Here is a 20,300-nt window from a genome sequence, read left to right as displayed (position 1 = left end):
CTTTGAAATATCAAAGACTGAAAGTGAAACATGTAACATCTCTACAATATTTGCTGCAGGCTTTTGTTTTGATATACTGATCTCACTGTCATTCTGAACTTACCTGTCCCAATTTTATAATTCTATTCATGAGTGTTCTTTTCCTCTTCAAGGAAAATCGAGAGCTTGAGGCATTGGAAGAAGAAATGTTACAAATGCAGAAATCTGCAAATCTTTTTGAAGTGGTTGTTCCAGATTACAAACAAATGAAACAATGTCGCAAAGAAATACGGTTGCTCAAGGAAGTGTGGGATATTAATATTTATGTTACAGTAAGAGGTTTTATTTGTTTTTTAAAGGCACATTATAGCTCTGGAAACTATTCTAAATGCACTATCTTAAGGGTTCCTTGAAGCATTCATAGCTTTTAAACTTCCTTTAGAATAAAACTAAGTTGTAAATGTGGGAACTTTTTTGTTGTTTTCAATTTTTAAAAATATATATACCATCTTTTTATAAATAGAGTATGAAGATCAAAATATTGCTATTCTCAATTTTAACTACTTCCAAAATGCTCGCATTAAAAAGCAAAACAAAAACAAAAAACCCAAACCCAAAACTTTAAACTGAAGGGAAGATTGTAAATACATATCAGTTACCTAAGGAATAAAAAGAAACATTGTTACAGAAGTTTTTGTTTTTGTTTTGTTTTGGGGTCTTTTTTTTAAAAAGACAGACCAAAAATCCAGAAAGCAAGAAAATTCAATGTTAGGGTAAAGGAAATGCAGAGTTAAAACAAATATGCATTGCAAAGTATGGAAAGAAAGAGTTTAAAATACCAAAACAGCCTTAGCTCTGCCTTCAGATCTCTGCACCCTTCACACTAGCAGTGAAATTCTGGCACCATTGAACTCAATAACAAAATTTCCATGGATTTCATTGGCACTGGGATTTCACCCTATGTGTTAATGACAAAAGTGGCGGTAGCACAGTTACTGTAGTTCACATACTAAACACTTTGATAGTCTAGCAGGGGACCCCGGAAGCTGGGTTCATCTACAACCCTGTTTCCTTTTGGTATTTCACCTGTGGTTGCAGAAATTTTAAACCATGTCCAGAATGAGTTATGCAGTAAAAGATATGTAGCCTAACCACAAAGGTATACGTTTCGTTTGCCATCTCAATGGATAGTAAAATAGGAAGAAGGCAGAGTTATGTTATACTAAACACATTGCATATTGTATTTTGTGTGGTATCCATGCTGTATATTAAAGCAGCATTAAATCTGACAGGCTATGTTGTAAAGTTAAAGAGAAAACCAGTGAGGGAAAATGTGAAGCACTTACATTCAGTAGATACTTTCATGTTACGTCAGCCTTGTAAAATTCTACTCACTCCAAGAAAGTGGATATTTTTTTCCTAAAACCAAACAGTCAGTGTTCTGTTGTTTTTCTTTCCCCATTAACATGGTAAAGGATAGGTGAATAGGTGTGGGGTTTTTTGTTTGTTTTTGGCAGGTGTGGTAAGTGTTCATGGCAATTTCAGGGCTCTCTGTGTGTATATCCTATCATATCTAGAAATGTAGATACAGTGCTATGTGTATATAATAAATGTATATACATACATGGCTCTACTGGCATTATCAGAGACTGAAACTTGAAATGGCTTTAATTCCTGTTTTATGTTTTAGCCTTGAAGACAATGGGTTATTTGGTACAGTTTGGGATGGCAGTGGTGGTGCAGGCTTGAAAAGTAGAGATACTGTTTCAAGAACTTGGGCTACCACTGGATGATAGAACCACCTATCATATCCATTTATCTACTATATAGCAGAAGCTTGTTTTCACTGACTGTTGTTGACACTTTTATCTGTACTTACTGTTTCAGAGCAACATTGATGATTGGACTAAAACCCAGTGGAGACAGATTAATGTGGAACAGATGGATGCAGAGCTCAGAAGGTTTGCCAAGGCAAGTTCCATTGCTGTCTATTGCTGCAATTTATCTGTCTCCCTGCCACCCCTTTTTCACTTTCCCCACCCACTATCTGATGTTTCGGTTTATTTGTTGCTTTTGTCCAAACTGAACATTCTGGAACTCTTTTTTTTTTTTTTTTCTTTAAACCTTTTTATCCTTCTGGCTTAGGTTCCTCATGCTGTGGTGTATATGGTAAAATCTCACTGTCACTTTTCTGAATTGAGGCAGTCAGAAAATATAAAGAAGATGGGGCTCTATGTGGGGGCTTCTGCAGATGAAAGCCATTAGTCCAGAGATCAGTGGAATTTGCAGGTGTTTGTTCTGTATTTGGACAGATTTTGCTAGTCCAGGAGCACTGAGAAGTCTGTTGGAGACTTTCACTTGTAGAGGGAAGGATATCTTTTGAAAACATGGAACTTCTTCCCTTAAAATATTAATAATGGTTTCCTGATGGGAGTTGTACAAAGGAGAAGGCAATAGTTGTATAGAACATGGGGAGATTGGATCAGAAACAGGAACTGAGGTACCAGGAGAATTGGCAGGACCATCTCGTACATCAGTGGTTCATGGGGAAAAGTGAAAGAGAGGTCTCTGTGGGCATGGATCTCCCCCCAGACTGGTTTTACACCAAATTAATTGGACTTCAGTGGAGGTACTCCTGACTTATATTGGTGTAAGTGACAGAAGAATCAGGCCCATTGTGAATTTCTCTTAATTTTAAACCATGGTTTTAAATAAATAATGTCCCTCTAATCCGGACAACTGCTACACACTACATGTATGTCACATTCATCACATCTCTGCATGTACCAAAGATTTCCCCCTAGTTATGCCAGTCTGGTGGAAGTAGTTTCTTACATGCAATGAACTAACTTATAAAAATATTAGACCAAGATCATAAGAGCCATAATAAAGGAGAGAGTTCTGATTTAATCAGAATCTTTTTATATTCACTGTGTAAATATATTCATTTATTTAATTTCAGTTTATTTAAAACTGGTTTATCCAGAGCTCTAGGTTAATCTACAAACCTTTTCAATAAAACAATAAAAGTAACAACATGGACCAATAACCCAACTAAAACCATCCATAATCTTGTCATAATTAAGACCCCCATACTTATGTACAGAAGATACTCCCGGGCGAATTCTGCACCACTGCATGTGCACATAATTAATGAGCTGCGCATATTTTAAACTTTTTTTTTGCTCAGAAAAAAGCTTTTGCTGGAAAGTTGCTGCAGTTCCACCTTTTTCCCACCAGAGGGCGCTGTGGTGATAGACCAGAGCAGCAGCTCCCGGCCAGCTAGGGAAAAGAAAGAGCCTGCCTTCTTCACAGCACCTGTCGGGCCAGCTCATGAGACAGGGGCTATGGGGAGACAGAAAGCGTGGGGCTGCTGGGGGTGGGGGTCACACACAAGGGCTCATAAGGGCTAGTGGGGGAGGGCAGACTGGGGATGAATGGGAGTGGAGGTGCAGGGCCATAAGCGGGGTGGGGGTGCAGGACCACATAGGGATGGAGGGAGTGGGTGTCTGAGTGGGGGTGGAGGGCATGTGGACAGGGGGTGCAAGGACACATGGGGGTGCAGGGACACCTGGGGAGAGGCTAGAGGTCAGCCAGGAGTTGCATGGGAGAAGCTCCCTAACAATCCCTCCCTGCCCCCCCAAAAAACCCTGTTCCATACTTTTCCCACTGATACCCAACAACCCTCCAAGTTCACACCCAGGCTCCTTCCCAGCAATTACTTCCCTTTCACTCAGCTCCTCCATTACCCCTGACTCCCCCAAGCCTTTGCACTGCTTCTGAGGGGTGCAGGAAATATGGTTCTGTATTGTAGTTTAAATGAATTATTACTCAGAGTTCTGTATTAATATGCCTAGCAAGGAATCTATTTTAAAAACATTTCCTGAATCTTTTTTTGTTGTCTGTATTGTTACAGACATACTTGCTGACAAGTATTTTGAAATAAATGACCAAAAATAATTGAAACTGATGTGATTATATTGTGTTATTTTGACAAATAAAATATGCAGAATTTGAAAATGTGCACAGAATTTAAACTTTTTGTTGCAGAATTTTTATTTTTTTTGGCACAGAATTCCCTCCCCCACCCCCCCCCCCTCTTAGGATGAGTAGTTTTGGTAATTTTTTTTTTTTTTTCTCTTTCAAGAAGATGAATGGTGACTATGATAGTAGCATGTAACCATGACCATTATTTTTATCCTGTTTCCTAGGAAGTGTGGTCATTGGACAAGGAAATTCGCTCCTGGGATGTATACATAGGTCTGGAGTTAACAGTGAAGAACCTAATGACATCACTGAGGGCAGTAACAGAATTGCAGAATCCTGCAATAAGAGAGAGACACTGGCACCAACTCATGAATGCAACAGGTGTAAGTATCCAACAACAAACAATGTTTTCTCAAGCCATCAGTATAGTGGTACTTGGTGGCATCCAGTGTATAATTAAGCTAGTGGTGCCAAGAATGAAGGAATAAAAGGAGATGATTGGTCTCCGGGATCAGTCAGAGCATATCCTGCTGGCGCAGAAAGGAGGGTTTTGGATTCCTCGATTCCTTCTGTGTTGAGAAGTGACTTCACAGTTTGTGCTAGAACAAAAGGAAAAATCCAATCTTCTGAGGTCAAACCTGGCTCTCTAAGTAGAAGGTTTGTCAACTAGATTTGAAGGGAGGGTTTGATTACGGGAAGGGATGATCTCTTTTCTGTGTGTACCGTGTCCAGTACAGTGGAGTCCAATCCTGACTGAGGCTGTTATAAATATTTACAAATAAGCAGCAGCTGAGTGCTGCATTCGAGAAGCTCCAGAAAACAAAGATGGGAGGTGCCGTAAGATGCCTTTCCAACTCTCAGAATAAGTATGGGAACAGTGTCCTGGAGCATTCTGGCAGGATTAAAATACCGCTAATAATTATTGTTAAAAACAAAATAATAGTAATGTGGATAAAATGTTTCAAAGTTGTGATGGAGCCACAGATTAAATGAAAAATGCAAGAGAGAGGGAGGGATGCAAGTGAAATTTATTTATTTTATTTTTTTGAAGACACACACAACTTTTCATAGCAAGGGCTGAAAGAACAGAAGGGTGGATTGTGGGGCTGATGCTGGATAAGACAAAAAAGAGGGAAGCTGGTGTAGGAAAAGGGTTGTTCATTTTACATAAATGTTTGGGAATAGAGCTGGTTGAAAAAGGAATTTCACACACAAAAAATCAAAATTGTTTGTGTTTCATAGGATTCAAATGGACCAACTTTTTGGGTTGGGGATTGTAATTTGTCATGATTTTTTTTCCAAATTTTTATAGAATTTTCAGCAATTTTTTGAAAAAGGAAAAAATAGAAAACCGAAAAAAGATGCTAACTTTTTTTTATTTCTAACTTCACTGAAAAACAAAAATAATTGAAAAATTTAAATATTTGTTTCACAATTTTTTTTAACTTCAATAGGAGGCCGTTTTTGGAGGAAAATTTTTAATGGAGTAATTTTTCAATCAGCTCTAATTCTGAGTATGCATGACATGACTTCTGAATTAGAAACATAGATGATGAGGGCAAAGTATGATTTGGTTGAGGTGACAGATTTGGCTAAATCAAGACAACTGGAATATTAAATAAAGAGGGTTTAGAGTTCATGAAAAAAATGGACTTACCAAAAGAGGAGGAGAGGTGATAATATGGGGAAGGGAAAATATAATTTACAGAGTATTTGATGCAAGCAGGCAACTTCCATTGGTTTTAGTGGAAGCTGCACAAACATGTCTGACTTTGCCTCTTAGGTCTTGTCTACACTAATACAAATGAGGGAAGCTTTTAGTTCATGCCTGCAGCATCCACACAGGGGAGTTCCAACGCAGCACATTGGTACTCACTGCTATTCACGCTTCTGAACTGTGGGGCGGTGTAGACGTAGCTTTTGTCTCCAATCCTGAAAAGATTTACTCATGTGCTGGCATCTATGCACTATAAGTACTACCATTGACTTGAGGATTGCTCAGTTTCCTGCCAGTTCACTCAAACAGTATCTATGCACTGAGTTCAATGGTAAAAAATAGCCACGAGAGAATTATAGCTGTGGCTTGTGTGAGGATATTGGTTCCTGAGGACACTTAAATCAGATTTTATGAAACCTCAACATAGGTGCTGTTTCTTTATACTTCTTGAAATAGTACTACATTGAGAATTGCACCACATTTACAAACCATAAAAGCCTGGCTTAAATCTTAGACTTTACAGATCTCTAATTTTCCTAACATCTATATTAGGAGAAGTTTTTGAGATTATGGGCAGCAAACTGTTCCTTACATTAAAAGACTATGGACTGCTTCAGCCATACTCCACTAGGGAATGTGTGTCCATGTTGGACAGGTATCTCCAAATGGGATAATCTTATTTCCAGTACAGTTGATGGAGCAATACAAAAGCACAGTGGGTATCTATGACATTCCAGGGTGCAATCTAGACTTGTGAGTGGCTGTGTCACCCCTACCCTGCGAACTATGGTGCCTCACAAGGCTTTGCTGCTGTAGCTCCCACCTGGGCTGCTAACAGACAGCCTTCCAGCATGCAGGTAACACCTGAGTGTCTGTGCATAGCTGCAGCCTGGCAGCCACATGTCAGTCACGCACTGGTTTCCACTAGTCTTGATTACCACTTGCAGAGTGACCTCAATACAATCCCACGATTTCCCCCCAAAACATGTTTTTCTGCACTGTCCAGCCCTCTCCTGGGCAGTCCAGTATATTAAATTTGTTGCTCCTCTAAGGGAATCAATATACAACAGTTTGCTACCCAAAATGGAGTTACTCACACAGTTCACAACACTAGATTAGTTTTGGTTAAAGAATAAAACAAGTTCATTTAGCTACAAGGAGATAGGTTTTAAGTGAGTACAAGTATAAGGCATTAAAATCAGAAATGGTTACAAGAGAGGGGAAGATAAAATGCTTCCTAGTAAACTTAACAAACTAGACTTGGCTCAAGTTGAAATCTCTTACCACGTTTCCGGTAACATTGCTGACCAAATTCTCAGGCCATGATCTGCTCCCACAGGCTTGTTTCTTTTATCGTCTTAGGTGCAAGAGTGAGAGATGGATAGGGAGAGAGAACTTGGGGTGTTTTGCCCCTCACTCTTATAGTTCTTTCTCCTTTTGACGATACATTTTCCTGAAGGTTACCCCTAGATAAAGTTAATTCCCACTGTAAGGATGGAGACAAAGGTGGTGAAAAAGATTCCATGCTGTTGTTTGCTAAGATGCAGATTTCTTTGCTCTGGCCTCCCTTCCTTGCCAAAGAATGGCCACTTGAAGGTGATGGCCCAACAGCTTTGGCACCTGGCTGGATGCGTCAGCTTGTCCTTTGTCTTTGAGAAACATGTTTATCCACTTCCCAGACTTGTCTGGTAAACACACTTCAGTCATGATTTCAGCTTATGTTCATAATTTTACATATAATGTTGCTACACACATTTCATCATGATATTGACCAGCAAGGTATTAGTTTTCAAATGATACATTACAAGGCATATTTTGTACAAAGATTTTGTTTATTTTACAGGTCAGATTTTCAATAACTGAAGGCACAACCTTAGCAGACTTGCTGGGACTACAGCTGCATAAGGTGGAAGATGAAGTCCGAAGCACTGTTGACAAAGCAGTGAAAGAGCTGGGCACTGAGAAGGTGGGTCAATCCCATTTCTCTTTCTGTTATACTTCGGCATGACAATCCTTCATATTAATTTACTCATGAACCTGGACAAAACTTAGCCATAAAGAAATTTATGGCTGACACAAATAGTTTCATGTAACCTAGTTGGAATGTGATATGTGATCAGTGGCAGTAGATGAAAGTGTTTAATTGCTTTGCATGTGGGGTATTCACAAATACTGCTTTTTGAAATATAACCATTTTATTTTGCAACCTGAGGCATCAAACTTAAATATATAAAAGTTTTACTGTTACTGTTTTTAACTAGATTCTTATAGAGATCAGCCAAACATGGGCTTCCATGGAGTTCTGCTATGAAGAGCATTACAGAACCAGAACTCCATTATTAAAATCTGATGAACAGCTTTTTGAAACTTTAGAGAACAATCAGGTAAGACTTTGGTATATTAATATTACCAGTACATGTATACTCATTATTCCTGATGCATTTTTAATAGTTTAAACTCACAACTTTTTCTATAATTTTTATTTACAGTGAATCCTATTTTCCCCAGATGTTAGTCTATAAAATTATATGTATGCTGTTTAACTATATATATCTTAAGGAAAATTCCTGTCTCTGTGTAGGAGTTAGCAAAATTACAGCTCCTTGGTCTTATATTTTCCTAGTTTCTTTGAAATCATTTAATAATATGTTGTCCATTTGCAAGGCTAGATAATGTCTTTTGCTCTGATATACAATAATAATAAGTTGCAAGAGAATTTGTAAAAGTTTTCTTAGCTATGGCTCCTGTGCTTGATGAGTTATTTTGATTACCACTTTTTTGCTGCTCTCCTTTTGTTTTTTCTAGGTTCAGTTGCAAACAATTCTGCAAAGTAAGTATGTAGCATATTTCATTGAACAAGTCACAAGTTGGCAAAGGACATTGAATGTGGCAGACTCAGTTATTTTCATTTGGATGGAAGTTCAACGCACATGGTCTCATCTAGAAAGCATCTTCATTGGCTCTGATGATATCAGAACCCAGTTGCCTGAAGACGCTAAAAGATTTGATGGAGTTGATGCAGACTTCAAAGTTAGTAAGACATAATTTATCGTAATGTAGTGAAATGGTTCCTCTTGTCTTCTTCTTTTAGGAAAAGTAGATTGTCCATTATCTTAAATACACGTTTTAAAATATTATTGGTATTTTAATTATACAGTGTGGATAATTAGACTTCATTAATAATGAATAAGAAGAAAACCAAACAGCATAAAGGTTTTTTGCACTGTTGTAAGGAGCAGCACACCAGGTCAGCACAGGGGAGAAGAATCATGATTCAGGCTATGTCTACACTACAACTTCTATGCCAAAATAGCCCCTTTGTGTAGATGAAGCATACAGAAGGGGGAGTTCTGTCCCACATAAGAACACTACCTCCCTGAACAACAGTAGCTAGGCTGACAGGAGCCTTCTTCAGTCAGGATAGCTGGAGCCACACTTGGGGTTTTGTCAGCATAAGCTCTGTTGATGATGCGAGGGGTAATCTTTTTCACACCCCTGACCAACATAGCTATGCTGGTATACATTTTGAATGCAGGCCAGGTCTCAGATAGACTTCCACCCTGCTTTAGGGGGAAGTGATCTGCTTCTGGTCCTTATCAGATTAATACCCACATGTTTAAACATGGAGGAAGAAATTAATGTTCCACCCAACCTCTGACCCTCTCTGCCCTATCCCATCCACTGGTTTGGGTGTGGGAATAGAGCAGATATACAGCACCTGTTTCTCCCTATAAACCCAGACCTAAGGTGTGACGAGTTTTCTCCATCTTATGTTTATATAGGCAGGGACACAATCCAGTCCATAGTATGGGGATGATCTCAAATATTTCCAGTAGTTCAGTCCTGGTTGTAGTGGGAAAAGACCTTTAGAATTTGTTTTTTCATCTCATGGAGGCATCTTGATTTAACTGAAATCGGAATCTTTTGGGCTTGAATCTCTGTAGCCCTGGATCTCGTGTAGTCATTTAGGCCAGTGCAAAGGAGTTGTAAAACACTGCCATTCTGATTTTGTAGAATTTTATGCTCACTTCTCAGCCTTTTTGCATAGGTGTGAATGACCACATAAGATCCAAGGCACTGGAGAATCAGGTCGTTTATATTTCAGTCCAAGCAAAGAAATATAATGGGAGTTAATACTTCTCTGCTACTGTTTGTCACTCTTTTTGTTAGAAGGGATCACATGAAAGTGATCATGAAAGTGCAGCAGAAGTTTCTTTCCACGGGCACAATTGACTTGTAGTGTATTTCTACATTTATTTAATGCTTTTACCTTCAATTTAAAAGGCTATAAAATGAAATAAATAGTGGGCTTTTCCTTATTATTTTTCCATTAAAAAATGGAACCAGAAATAAACTAATTAGTACCATTCACTCCAACTCTTGCACACTCATTTTAGCAAATGGTATGAAAAGGAATATCTTGGTTTGAATTTTAGATGTTATAATTAACACCTCTTCACTTTTGCACAGGAATTAATGATTGAGACAGCAAATACAAAAAATGTGCTAGAAGCAACAACCAAACCAAATCTATATGAAAAACTTGAAAGTCTGCAACACAGGTAAAATTGAAGCTATAATTTTGAATATGTTCAAACGTGTAGGTCAGGAACAATCAGTAAAGGAGTGCTGGGAGGCTGGCCTGTGTGTTTGCTCTTTTGTGCAGGTTGACAACAACATACTGTTTTTGAAGACTTAGGGCTTAAGTCGATATAACTTACCTTGCTATGGGATGTGAAAAAGCCACCCCCATGAGCGATGCAAGTTACAGGGACCTAAGCGCTGTCCAAACTAGTGCTTTGACTGTAGGAGACGCTCTCCTGATGACAGAGTTTCCGCCTTTCATGGAGGTGGATTAATTATGCTGATGGGAGAGCACTCTCCTGTTGGCTTAGAGCATCTTCACCAGAAATGCTACAGCGAAGCAGCTGTATCGTTGCAGCTGTGCTGATGTAGCGCTTTTAGTGTAGACTAGCCCTTACTTTAGATCCCAATCACTTCCTTATGCTATGTGGCTGATACTTTATATATAGTTTCTTCCCATCATCAGGTGACATTGACACTTTAAAAAGAGAGCTTACCATTTGAGGCACTTTTTAAATATTGATGGTTAGATAATATAAACTTACCAATTTTTTTGTCAATTTGGTTTTTAAATAGTTTAATTTTGGATCAAATTTCTCCCCACCCATCTCTTTCTGGTTGGATCTGAGGGGCTGGGAGATTTTTTTTTTTATTTTACATTTTTTTTGCTCTCTTTCTCTGTGTGTGTGTGTGTGTGTGTGTGATAATGCTTAGGGTCAGAGATAGTGGACAGTATCCACCATAGAGCCTCCTGGAGCATGGCACTAGGTATGTCTGGGGGGAGCAGTGAAAGCTTGCTTTGATTATAGGGATGCATTTTGGGAAGCTAAAATGATTAGCTGCTGGTCTGGTGGTACTGTTGCAGCTAGCACTGATAACAAGCCAGTGGGAGACGTGGGCTGCTTTTTCTGCATAGCCTAAACCAGGGGTTCTCAACCTTTTTCTTTCTGAGCCCTCCCTACCTCCAACATGCAATAAAAACTCCACGTCAGTCACAACTGTTTTTCTGCATATAAAAGCCAGGGCTGACATTAAGGGGTAGGAAGCAGGGCAGTTGCTCGGGCCCCACATCACAGGGGACACCGCAAAGCTAAGTTGCTCAGGCTTCAGCTTCCACCTTGGGTGGTGGAGCTCAGGGTCCTGGGCTGCAGTCCCTTGTGGTGGGACTTTGGCTTTCTGCCCTGGGCCCTAGAGAATTTAATGCCTGCCATGCTTGGCAGCCCCCTTGAAACCTGCTCATGGCCCCCTAATGGGCCACAGACTACTGATTTGAGAACCACTGGCCTAAGCAAGGTTGGTTTTTTTTTGTTTGTTTGTTTTTTTCAAAGCAGCCTGAGACTTGAACAGCTGTCCAGAGCCTCGCTGCCCCTGTGAGTGGCAACATATGCCACTCCTCACATTATAAGAAAAGAGAACATTGTAGTACATCTTCAGAGTAGCAGCCACTTCCTTTTCCCTGGATTTAGCTGCTGGTTGAGGTTAACAGACCACCTCCACCCAAAATTTCCACCTCCCTGGTCAACAGTAGGGTGTCTGTCCCCACCCTGTACTCCTTCAAGCTGGACCCTTTAGGGGAGTAAGCTGGAAAGAGACATCCACTTACCCAAAACCGTGTGCCCTCGTGGTCTTTGCTGGTACCTGCCTCCATGCAGCTTGACTCTTCTGGACTTCCAGGATCACCTGAAAAAGGAGCATGTCCTGGTTCAGTCAGGCAGCATAATGTCTGAGAATTTCCATGGAGGGAAATCTGTAAAGCTGCCACCTGATCATCAATTGTCACTTTTATAAAGCACTTCAGATTTGGCTTTCATTCCTTGGTCGAAGTATCCTTCATTAGGAGGGTGTTCCCTGAACCGTTTCACCATACTTAACCTAAAAAAATAAGAGGAAATCCTATTATTCCCAGCTTATCTCTGTTTCTCTACTAACTGCTCCTGAATCAATATAGAAAATGTATTATCTAGTTTCTTTTCTGCAAATGACCTCTCTCCCACCCCATTCCCCACTGAGAAGTCTTTGGAGTGCTTCTACAATGGCTTCTTAAGGCTCATTGTTGGTTATACCACCTAAGCTATCCACTTTTAAATACCCACAACTTAATTCTTATTTTGCAACTTCTTAAAAGGAAATTTCCCTTTGTCATATAATTCTGAAATGTAAATGTAAGTAACATTTTCTTTTTATTTTCAGGCTTTCTCTTTGTGAAAAAGCTCTTGCGGCGTATTTAGAAACCAAGCGCTTAGCTTTTCCTCGGTTCTATTTTGTTTCTTCAGCTGATTTACTTGACATTCTCTCAAAAGGAACACAGCCAAGACAGGTAATATTGCCTGCACATTTTTGCAATTTCATTATGTCCAAAGAAAAACATTCTCAGTATTAATTGTGAAGTGATAATATATGGCTCCATGCTCCTTTAAAGTATGATTTCACTGTAAACAAAACATAAATATTTGTAAATAATACAGTCCCTGCTTGTTTCTTTGTTTGTTTTTTGTGGGGAAAAATTGTAAGTTCTTAAACAGGGTGTCACGTTTTCTGGGCTGGCCTACAACTGAAAGTGCCAATCTTAGGTCAGACTGTCAGAAAAGAGGGAAGACACCTCAAACTGGTGGAATATTCTATCATTAGATTTCACTAAGCCAGTAACAAATGTGTGCTCTGGATTACTATATTAGTCTCACTGTGGAGCCACAGACAGTCCCCTTAGGCTCTCCAGCCTCTCTTTACTACCCAGACAAACTGGACTTTGTGATGAAGGGTTATTAAAACCAAAAATCACCTTCTATTAAGTTACTCCCAACCCCAAAGGGTCGGTCACTTACCCCAGGTCAATGGATACTCTCGATCTCACACCTAAGATAATGCGGACAGCCAGTTTCTCTAGTAAACTAACTTTAGTTTTATTAGCTAGGAAAAAGAAATGAGTTATTGAGAGGTTAAAGCAGGTAAAATACATTAACAAGTGAGTCAAAGTTTGTAAGTACTAAATCTCTGCTATTATATTGGAATCTGCTAGTTTTTCATAAGTCTCTCAGAGTTACCTATAGAATAGCTCTAGGGATCTCTGTCCAATCACTCAGTATTCCACCCTGTCAGAATCCATCAGTCCAGAGATACAGGATCACTCATATAGCTGCCTTCCCCAGAAAGCAATCTGGCTAGTGTCTCCATCACAGCATGGGTTTTTCCTTTGTTGACTAAACACAGAATGGGTCTGTGGATTTCCCATTGTTGAACACATTGGCCCATGCTTTGAGATTAGCATGCCTCTTCATTTACTGTTCCAAGGCACCAATTCTGTTTGATGTGCAATCCAATTACAGATACATACATAGTGTGTTTATTTACAGCAGTCCAAACAATCTTTCATTAGTTTTCATGAAGTTTTACACATTTAAGTAAATTCTCATCCTAATACTAATGCACCTTTGATCTAGGATTACCTGATTACAGGGTATACTTTAATATAACTACATGTAATGTGATAGCAGACAACAGAATACAGATAGGCAAAAACAATACAATCAACATCTCCTTTTGATCTATTCTAGCAAATGAATTGGCTTGAACACACAATGACCTTTTAGCATTTCTTTGATATTTACATACACCCTATTGCTCTAGCCTGAGCTGGCAATGTGCTAGACAGCATCACCCAGGGAGAAATGAAACAATCTTTAAGGGAGGAAGTGTTGCAAGTGCTGTGCCTTCTCTTACAGGAAATATTTTGCACATGCCATCTGTAATATCTCGTAGAAAGTCAAAGATGGAAAAGACCTATGAGATCATCAAGTCCATCCTGCCTGTGGCCCAGCATTTGTTAGAGATCAAATCTCAGGCATGCTACTTGTAACAATGACAAGTAGTGCTGAAAGGTCTATGGTGTTTGTTATATTGTCACTGATTGAGCTTCTGACTATTGTACTTGGAATGTTTTTGTAACCATGACTCTGTTTGCTCCCCTCAAACAATAATCTGCCAGGTTGTGTGACAGCTAAAGGCTCATTTATATTGAAGCATCTGCACTTGAATGTTATTCAGAAGCTTTACATCACCTTATCTTCAAGCCAGATGATATCCCAGTAGTGACTACTCCTGCTGCAGCCATTAATTCTCAGGGTATCAGAATTATTTCTGTGCCTTAGGTGGAGTGTATTTAGAAGGGATGTGATGCCTAAAGCAAGGAATAATACTTTACCAAAGAATAAAGGACTCATGAGGCTCAAATAATGATCTTTTTAAATTCTCATAGCTTCCTTACATAACTAAGGCCTGGTCTACACTAGGGCGGGGGATCCATCTAAGTTACGCAACTTCAGCTACGTGAATAACGTAGCTGAAGTCGACGTACTTGGATCGACTTACCGTGGTGTCTTCACGGCGGTGAGTTGACTGCTGCTGCTCCCCTGTCGACTCCTCCTGTGCCTCTCGCGGCAGTGGAGTACAGGAGTCGACGGGAGAGCACTCGGCGATCGATTTATCGCGTCTAGACTAGACGCGATAAATCAACCCCCGCTGGATCAATCGCTGCCTGCCGATCCGGCGGGTAGTATAGACATACCCTAAATCTTAGGGACCTGTTTCATCCTTAAAACTGCACACTCCAGTAGAGAGACCAAGGCCACTGAATTGCCCACTCATGCTAGAGGTGGGCCCTTCTTGTCAGGCTTGTGGCATACGGGCAGGGCAATGAGGAAGTTTTTGCTCTACTACTTCTCACCCCACATTTATTCTGTGGACAGTGAACTTCAGTCTCCCTGGCTGTCAGGCTGGGATTTTCCCCATGAGCACGGGATGTCTCTTAAGCAAAGCATTCAAATATAGGCCGTATACCCTAGGATCCTGAACTTGCATTCAGGTCTTTGTGGGCAGAGCTCTGCACCTGTGTGGCGTCTACCGAAGTTAGCTCCCAGTGTAACCTCAGGGCTTCCACAATGTTATGGAGAATTTGGCCTTTATTTCTTGATTATCTTTAAGACCTAAGACCAAAATGCTGGTCCAGTGCTGCTGTCAGTGTCCAACTCCTGCTAAGATCAATGCAAGTTCTGTGTGTTGAAGGCCTGTAGAATCAGGCTTGTATGCAATTGGAAAAAAAAAAAACAGAGTGAGAGAATGCTTATTTACCTAATTATCTTAATCCACATAAAGATAAATGTGGGTTAAAAATAGAAAATCTGAGCAAATGTCTAGTGGTTGATTTTCTTAAACCTGTTGTATTGTCTGGGAACAGGTGACCCATCATCTTACCAAACTTTTTGACAACATTGCTGATCTTCAGTTTCAAGATAATAAAGAGAAAGCTACAAATATTGCACTGGGGATGTACAGCAAAGAAAAGGAATATGTTCCATTCCATGCAGAATGTGAATGCATTGGTCAGGTACATTGTGTTATTTAAACTTCCGTGGAGGGCATTTTTTTTCTCTTTGGAGTTGGAGGAGAGGCTAAGTGAATATCCTCTTCTGCTAAACTTACTGGATATTTAGGGGAAAATACACTGGTTGATGATGGACATCATATAAAAACATAGTAAACCCCAGGTAGAAAAAGGAACACAGCTCCCTGCCTGCAGAGTAGCAGGGACGGTCCATCTGTGTGCAATTAATTACTTCCCCCAATTTACAAGAGGCAAAAAGAGATCCAGGGAGAGGGCTGCCAATGGGAGGAGGTCAGAGGAGAAATCCGCTTCTATATCGTTTGTTTGAGACTGTGCTTAGGTGGACGAGTTCTTGTGGTGTTTTCTTAACATTAAAACACACCTCACAGGTGTTCAAATTCTATCCAGAAGTGACAATCACTTGATCAGTCTCACACAGATTAACCTGTCACACTTTTTTTCCTGAAGATTAAAAGATGTATTCAATGGAGAGGAAGCAGTAGCAGCATTTTGAGCTCTCTCATCAGCGATTATCATGGACTCATAAATGATGATGGCTGAAAAGATGTCCTGGGTTTTGTACTCCAACTGATAGTATGGAGCAAGATTTTCCCCTACATGGTTTTCAGGTTTTTTTTTCCTAATTTCTTCTTAAACACTTCTAATGATGGTGTCTATAATACTTCTCTAGGCAGAGGATTCAGTTGCTCCCTTGAATACTGACTGCACCGATTCACAAAACTGTACTAAACCCAATCCTGATGGCATGGAAAATGCCTTTAATTAATGAGCTGTAAAGCAAGAGAGTGGCAACCACAAAATGTTCTGTGGATTCACTTTCTGCTGTGAAGAGCCTTCCAAACATTGATAGTTGTGGTTTTTTTGTTTAATTTCTGTGTTCCATTCCTTTTTAATATACAACTAAGGTCATAGGATTGATGGGGGGAAGGATTATGGAAAGGAATGAACCAAATCACAAAAAGATTGTATGTATAAGTTTCCCATGGAAGGGTCTGAAAGCCATGTATCTGAGTTGTTCAAAATTAGATTGGATAGTGCATCTTTTCACCTTTACCCTCGAGTATCTATAAAACCTGTTTTGCAGGGACAACAATATAACTCCTCTAGCATTATTTTTTAAAATTACACCAGTACAGAACTTTAATTATTGATGGCACAGCCTCTTCACCAACATAAGCTTAGGATGGGTGCTGTACAGATTTTCCTGCTGGAGACATGGGCCTCCACAAACACATTTGATATTTATGGACGGTTTCTGAGAGTTGGTACTCAGACAGATTGTGTTTGGATGGTTTTATCTCTTCTGAAAAATGGTACCGTTACTGGAACCTAAGGGCCAACCAACCATGAGATCATTTGTGCAAGAAATGTGTCATTTAAAGCTCTGTCTCTTACATCCTTTATATCTTCTTCATATACTGTAACCTGAAGAAGAGCTCTGTGTTGCTTGAAAGCTTCTCTCTTATCAAAAGAAGTTGGTCTGATAAAAGATATTACCTCTCCCACCGTATCTTGCAAATATACTGCAACCAACACAGCTACAGCACTGCATATTCTGTAACTCTTTGTTCTTCTTCGGGTGATGGTCCCTATATGGATTCCAGACATGGGCGGCATGCGCGCCATGGTCCAGAATCAGAACTTGTTCATAGTAGTGTCCGTTGACCCGCACATACGTTGTGCATTGGCTGCGTGGTGTGTCCGAGGCTTTAGGAGGCTGTGTGGGTTGACGCCACTCCAGTTCCCTCTTACCAGAACCCCTGTTCCTCAGTGCTCTTAGCTTGCTAGTAGAACTCTTTGTCCATTCTTACCTTCTGTGCATAGTTTTGTAGTTTTTTTCCTAGTGATATATAGTCGTTAGTTCAGTTTTGTTCTGCTGTTGGATTTCTCACCCTCATCGGGTGTCCCTGCACACACCATCTGCCCTTCTGGGGACTATGTCCTGGCAGGCTGGCTTCAAGAATGTGCTTCATGCCTGCACGCCTTCTCTGTGACAAGCATCACCGTTGCCTCTATTGCTTCGGCAATTTCCACATCGTCGCCCACTGCTCTATCTGCTGCTCATTCCTGTCTTGCACTCAGGAAGCCAGAGAACTCCGCCTCCACAAGTATCTGATGGAAGAAGCTATGTGCCCACGTGCACAATTGGAACTGGGACTAGTAGCTCCGCTGGAGCGGTGCCTGTCACCACTAGTGAGCACCCCCCGCCTCCCTCCCATGCGCCGCTGCCCACGGTACCGCTGCAACCGCAGAAACACCATGCACATAAGAAGCATAGCCATGGGCATAAGGGCCGTGGCCCTGCCTGTGCTCCACCCTGAGGACCCATTTCCACTTGTCCTCTTTCCCCGAGGCCCCACCCTTATTCCGCATCTTCCCATCCCCTCTCTGCCCTTATGGGGGCTTTGGGGGAGGGGTGAAGAGGCGCTCACAAATGGTGAGTGGCCAGCTGGCCGGGCAGGTGGGGAGATCGGGGGGGGGAAGGGAGAGATGTGAGAGGTCGGCAGGGGGGCCTTGGGGAAAGGGGCCAAGTAGGGCCGGTGGTGGAGCGTGGATGTGGCTTCAGAGGGAGGGGGCCAAGCAGGGGTGGGCCTCGGTGCAGGGCCATGGTCTGGGGCCATGGGTCCGGGCACACCCAGCCTCCCCTAATGGAGGAATCACGTGCCGCCCATCGTCAGGGCCCTCCCAGACTGCTCTCCTGATACATGAGGCCATCCTCTACCCAGCCCAGAGGGTATGGCACACCCCGGATTCCTGTGCCCCCAACCTGAAGCACGCTGAATGTCACTCCTTCCTCTTATCTAAGGGTATGGATTTCCTGTTCACTCATCCCCATCCCAATTTGCTTGTGGTCCACGTGGTGACTGAGCACGCCCGACAGCAATGCCTCAAGGCCACTCTTCCAGACTGGGTGGCAAAGAAGTTGGACCTTTTGGGGTGCAAGATTTACTTCCCCGAGGGCCTCTAGTTTCATATCGCCAATTACCAGCCATCTTGGCAAAATATGATTTCCTATTCTAAGCTAGCGGAGTTCCAGCCCTTCCTTCTGGTGGACAAACAGCAGGACTTCCAGGCATTACTCGATGAGGGTAAGCTCATCGCCAAGGTGGCCCTTCAGGCTGCGGTCAATGCTGCCAACACTGCATCCCATGCTCTGGCAACTGGTGTCATGCTCCGCCAGGGTTCTTGACTCCAGTCCTCCAGCTTCCCTAAGGAGGTCGAGACCACCCTTGAGGACCTCTCCTTTGACAACCACAAACTTTTCAGCCACAAGATGGACGAATCCTTTCGCTCTCTTAAAGAATTCCCATGCCACTCTACGTTCACTCGGCATTTACACCCCAACTCTGACCCACTGACAGCAGAGACCATCTTTCCACCCCCGTCTCTGATCCACCAACCAGCCCTACTTCCAATACCCACAAAGCCCTCTCGCAGTTGCCAACACACCCAATGACCCCATTATTCTGCCACTTCCACCTCCATCACCTCGGCCCCCCTTCACTGTCATTCAAGCAGCCCTTTTGATTCCCCCCTCAAGACCCACGAACCACCTCCCGCCCTTCCTGCAGCATCCCAGATCATCTTCGGGGGCTGTCTTGCCCTGTTCACCCACAATTGGGGCAAGATTACCACTGATGGCTGGGTACTGGACCTCATCTGTCAGGTACTAGGTAGAGTTCCACTCATCCTCCCCCCCCCCTTGTTACCCACCCGTTGTGGGGATCCTTCTCATCATGATCTCTTCTGAGAAGAGGTGCAGACTCTCCTCCAGAAGGGCTCCATCGAATGCGTCCGCCACCGTTACCATGGCCGTGGATTCTATTCTCCTTATTACTTTGTGCCGCAAAAGGGGGGTGGCCGCTGTCCCATTCTGTAAAAAGCGACAAAGAGTCCTGGGGCACCTTATAGACTAACAGAAGTATTGGAGCATAAGCTTTCGTGGGTGAATACCCACTTCGTCAGACTAACACGGCTACCCCTCTGATACTTGTCCCATTCTGGACTTCTGGGTGCTGAACAAATTCATATGCAAATTCTGTTTCCACATGGTCACGCTCCCTCTCTTCTCCCATCCCTCCCCTGTGGGGCCTGGTTCGCGGCACTCGATATGAAGGATGCCTACCTTCCACGTCGACATCCACCTGTCTCATCGGAAGTTTCTCTGTTTCACAGTGGGGCACTCTCATTATCAGTTCCAGGTCCTACTCTTTGGTATTGCCACTGCTCCACGTGTGTTCATGAAGGCTTTTGCCATTGTCACAGGTCACATGCGTCATCTTGGTTACTCCATGTTTCCTTACCTGGACAACTGGCTCCTCATTGCACGGTCGTGTACCTGTGTCCTTTCCGCTGTCTAGACTCTTTGCGCCCTCCTCGCTGGCCTGGGTATCTGCATCAATGGGGACTGGTCCGTTGTCCTCCCTACCCGTATGCTCAGGTTCATCAGGGTACATCTGGACTTTCTCGCAGGCTGTGCCTTTCTCCCAATGGACCTTTTGCTGCCATCACTTCACTCATCGCACAGCTCTGCCACTACTCTCATACGCGACTCTGCCAGTGCCTTTCCCTCCTTGGCCGCATGGCAGCCTGCACCTCCATTACTCCTCATGCCTGCCTGTATATGCGCTGCCT

At 42.1% G+C, this 20,300-nt stretch overlaps 1 protein-coding gene across 1 annotated transcript in view; it reads left to right on the top strand.

Annotated features, from left to right (window-relative positions):
- The window catches only part of DNAH11 (dynein axonemal heavy chain 11), a 278,248-nt gene that overhangs the window by 74,669 nt on the left and 183,279 nt on the right, over window positions 1-20,300 (top strand). The window contains exons 21-29 of the mRNA XM_026649417.2: window positions 153-311; window positions 1,867-1,950; window positions 4,191-4,349; window positions 7,527-7,649; window positions 7,945-8,067; window positions 8,489-8,713; window positions 10,154-10,245; window positions 12,458-12,584; window positions 15,498-15,647. Of these exons, the coding sequence (XP_026505202.1) occupies window positions 153-311; window positions 1,867-1,950; window positions 4,191-4,349; window positions 7,527-7,649; window positions 7,945-8,067; window positions 8,489-8,713; window positions 10,154-10,245; window positions 12,458-12,584; window positions 15,498-15,647 (1,242 nt within the window). The remainder of the gene's footprint in view (window positions 1-152; window positions 312-1,866; window positions 1,951-4,190; window positions 4,350-7,526; window positions 7,650-7,944; window positions 8,068-8,488; window positions 8,714-10,153; window positions 10,246-12,457; window positions 12,585-15,497; window positions 15,648-20,300) is intronic.

This window comes from Terrapene carolina, unplaced genomic scaffold (assembly GCF_002925995.2).
Source record: "Terrapene carolina triunguis isolate 2854851 unplaced genomic scaffold, T_m_triunguis-2.0 Scaffold84, whole genome shotgun sequence".
Lineage (NCBI taxonomy): Eukaryota > Metazoa > Chordata > Testudines > Emydidae > Terrapene > Terrapene triunguis.
This window is presented reverse-complemented; position numbering and strand designations above follow the sequence as displayed.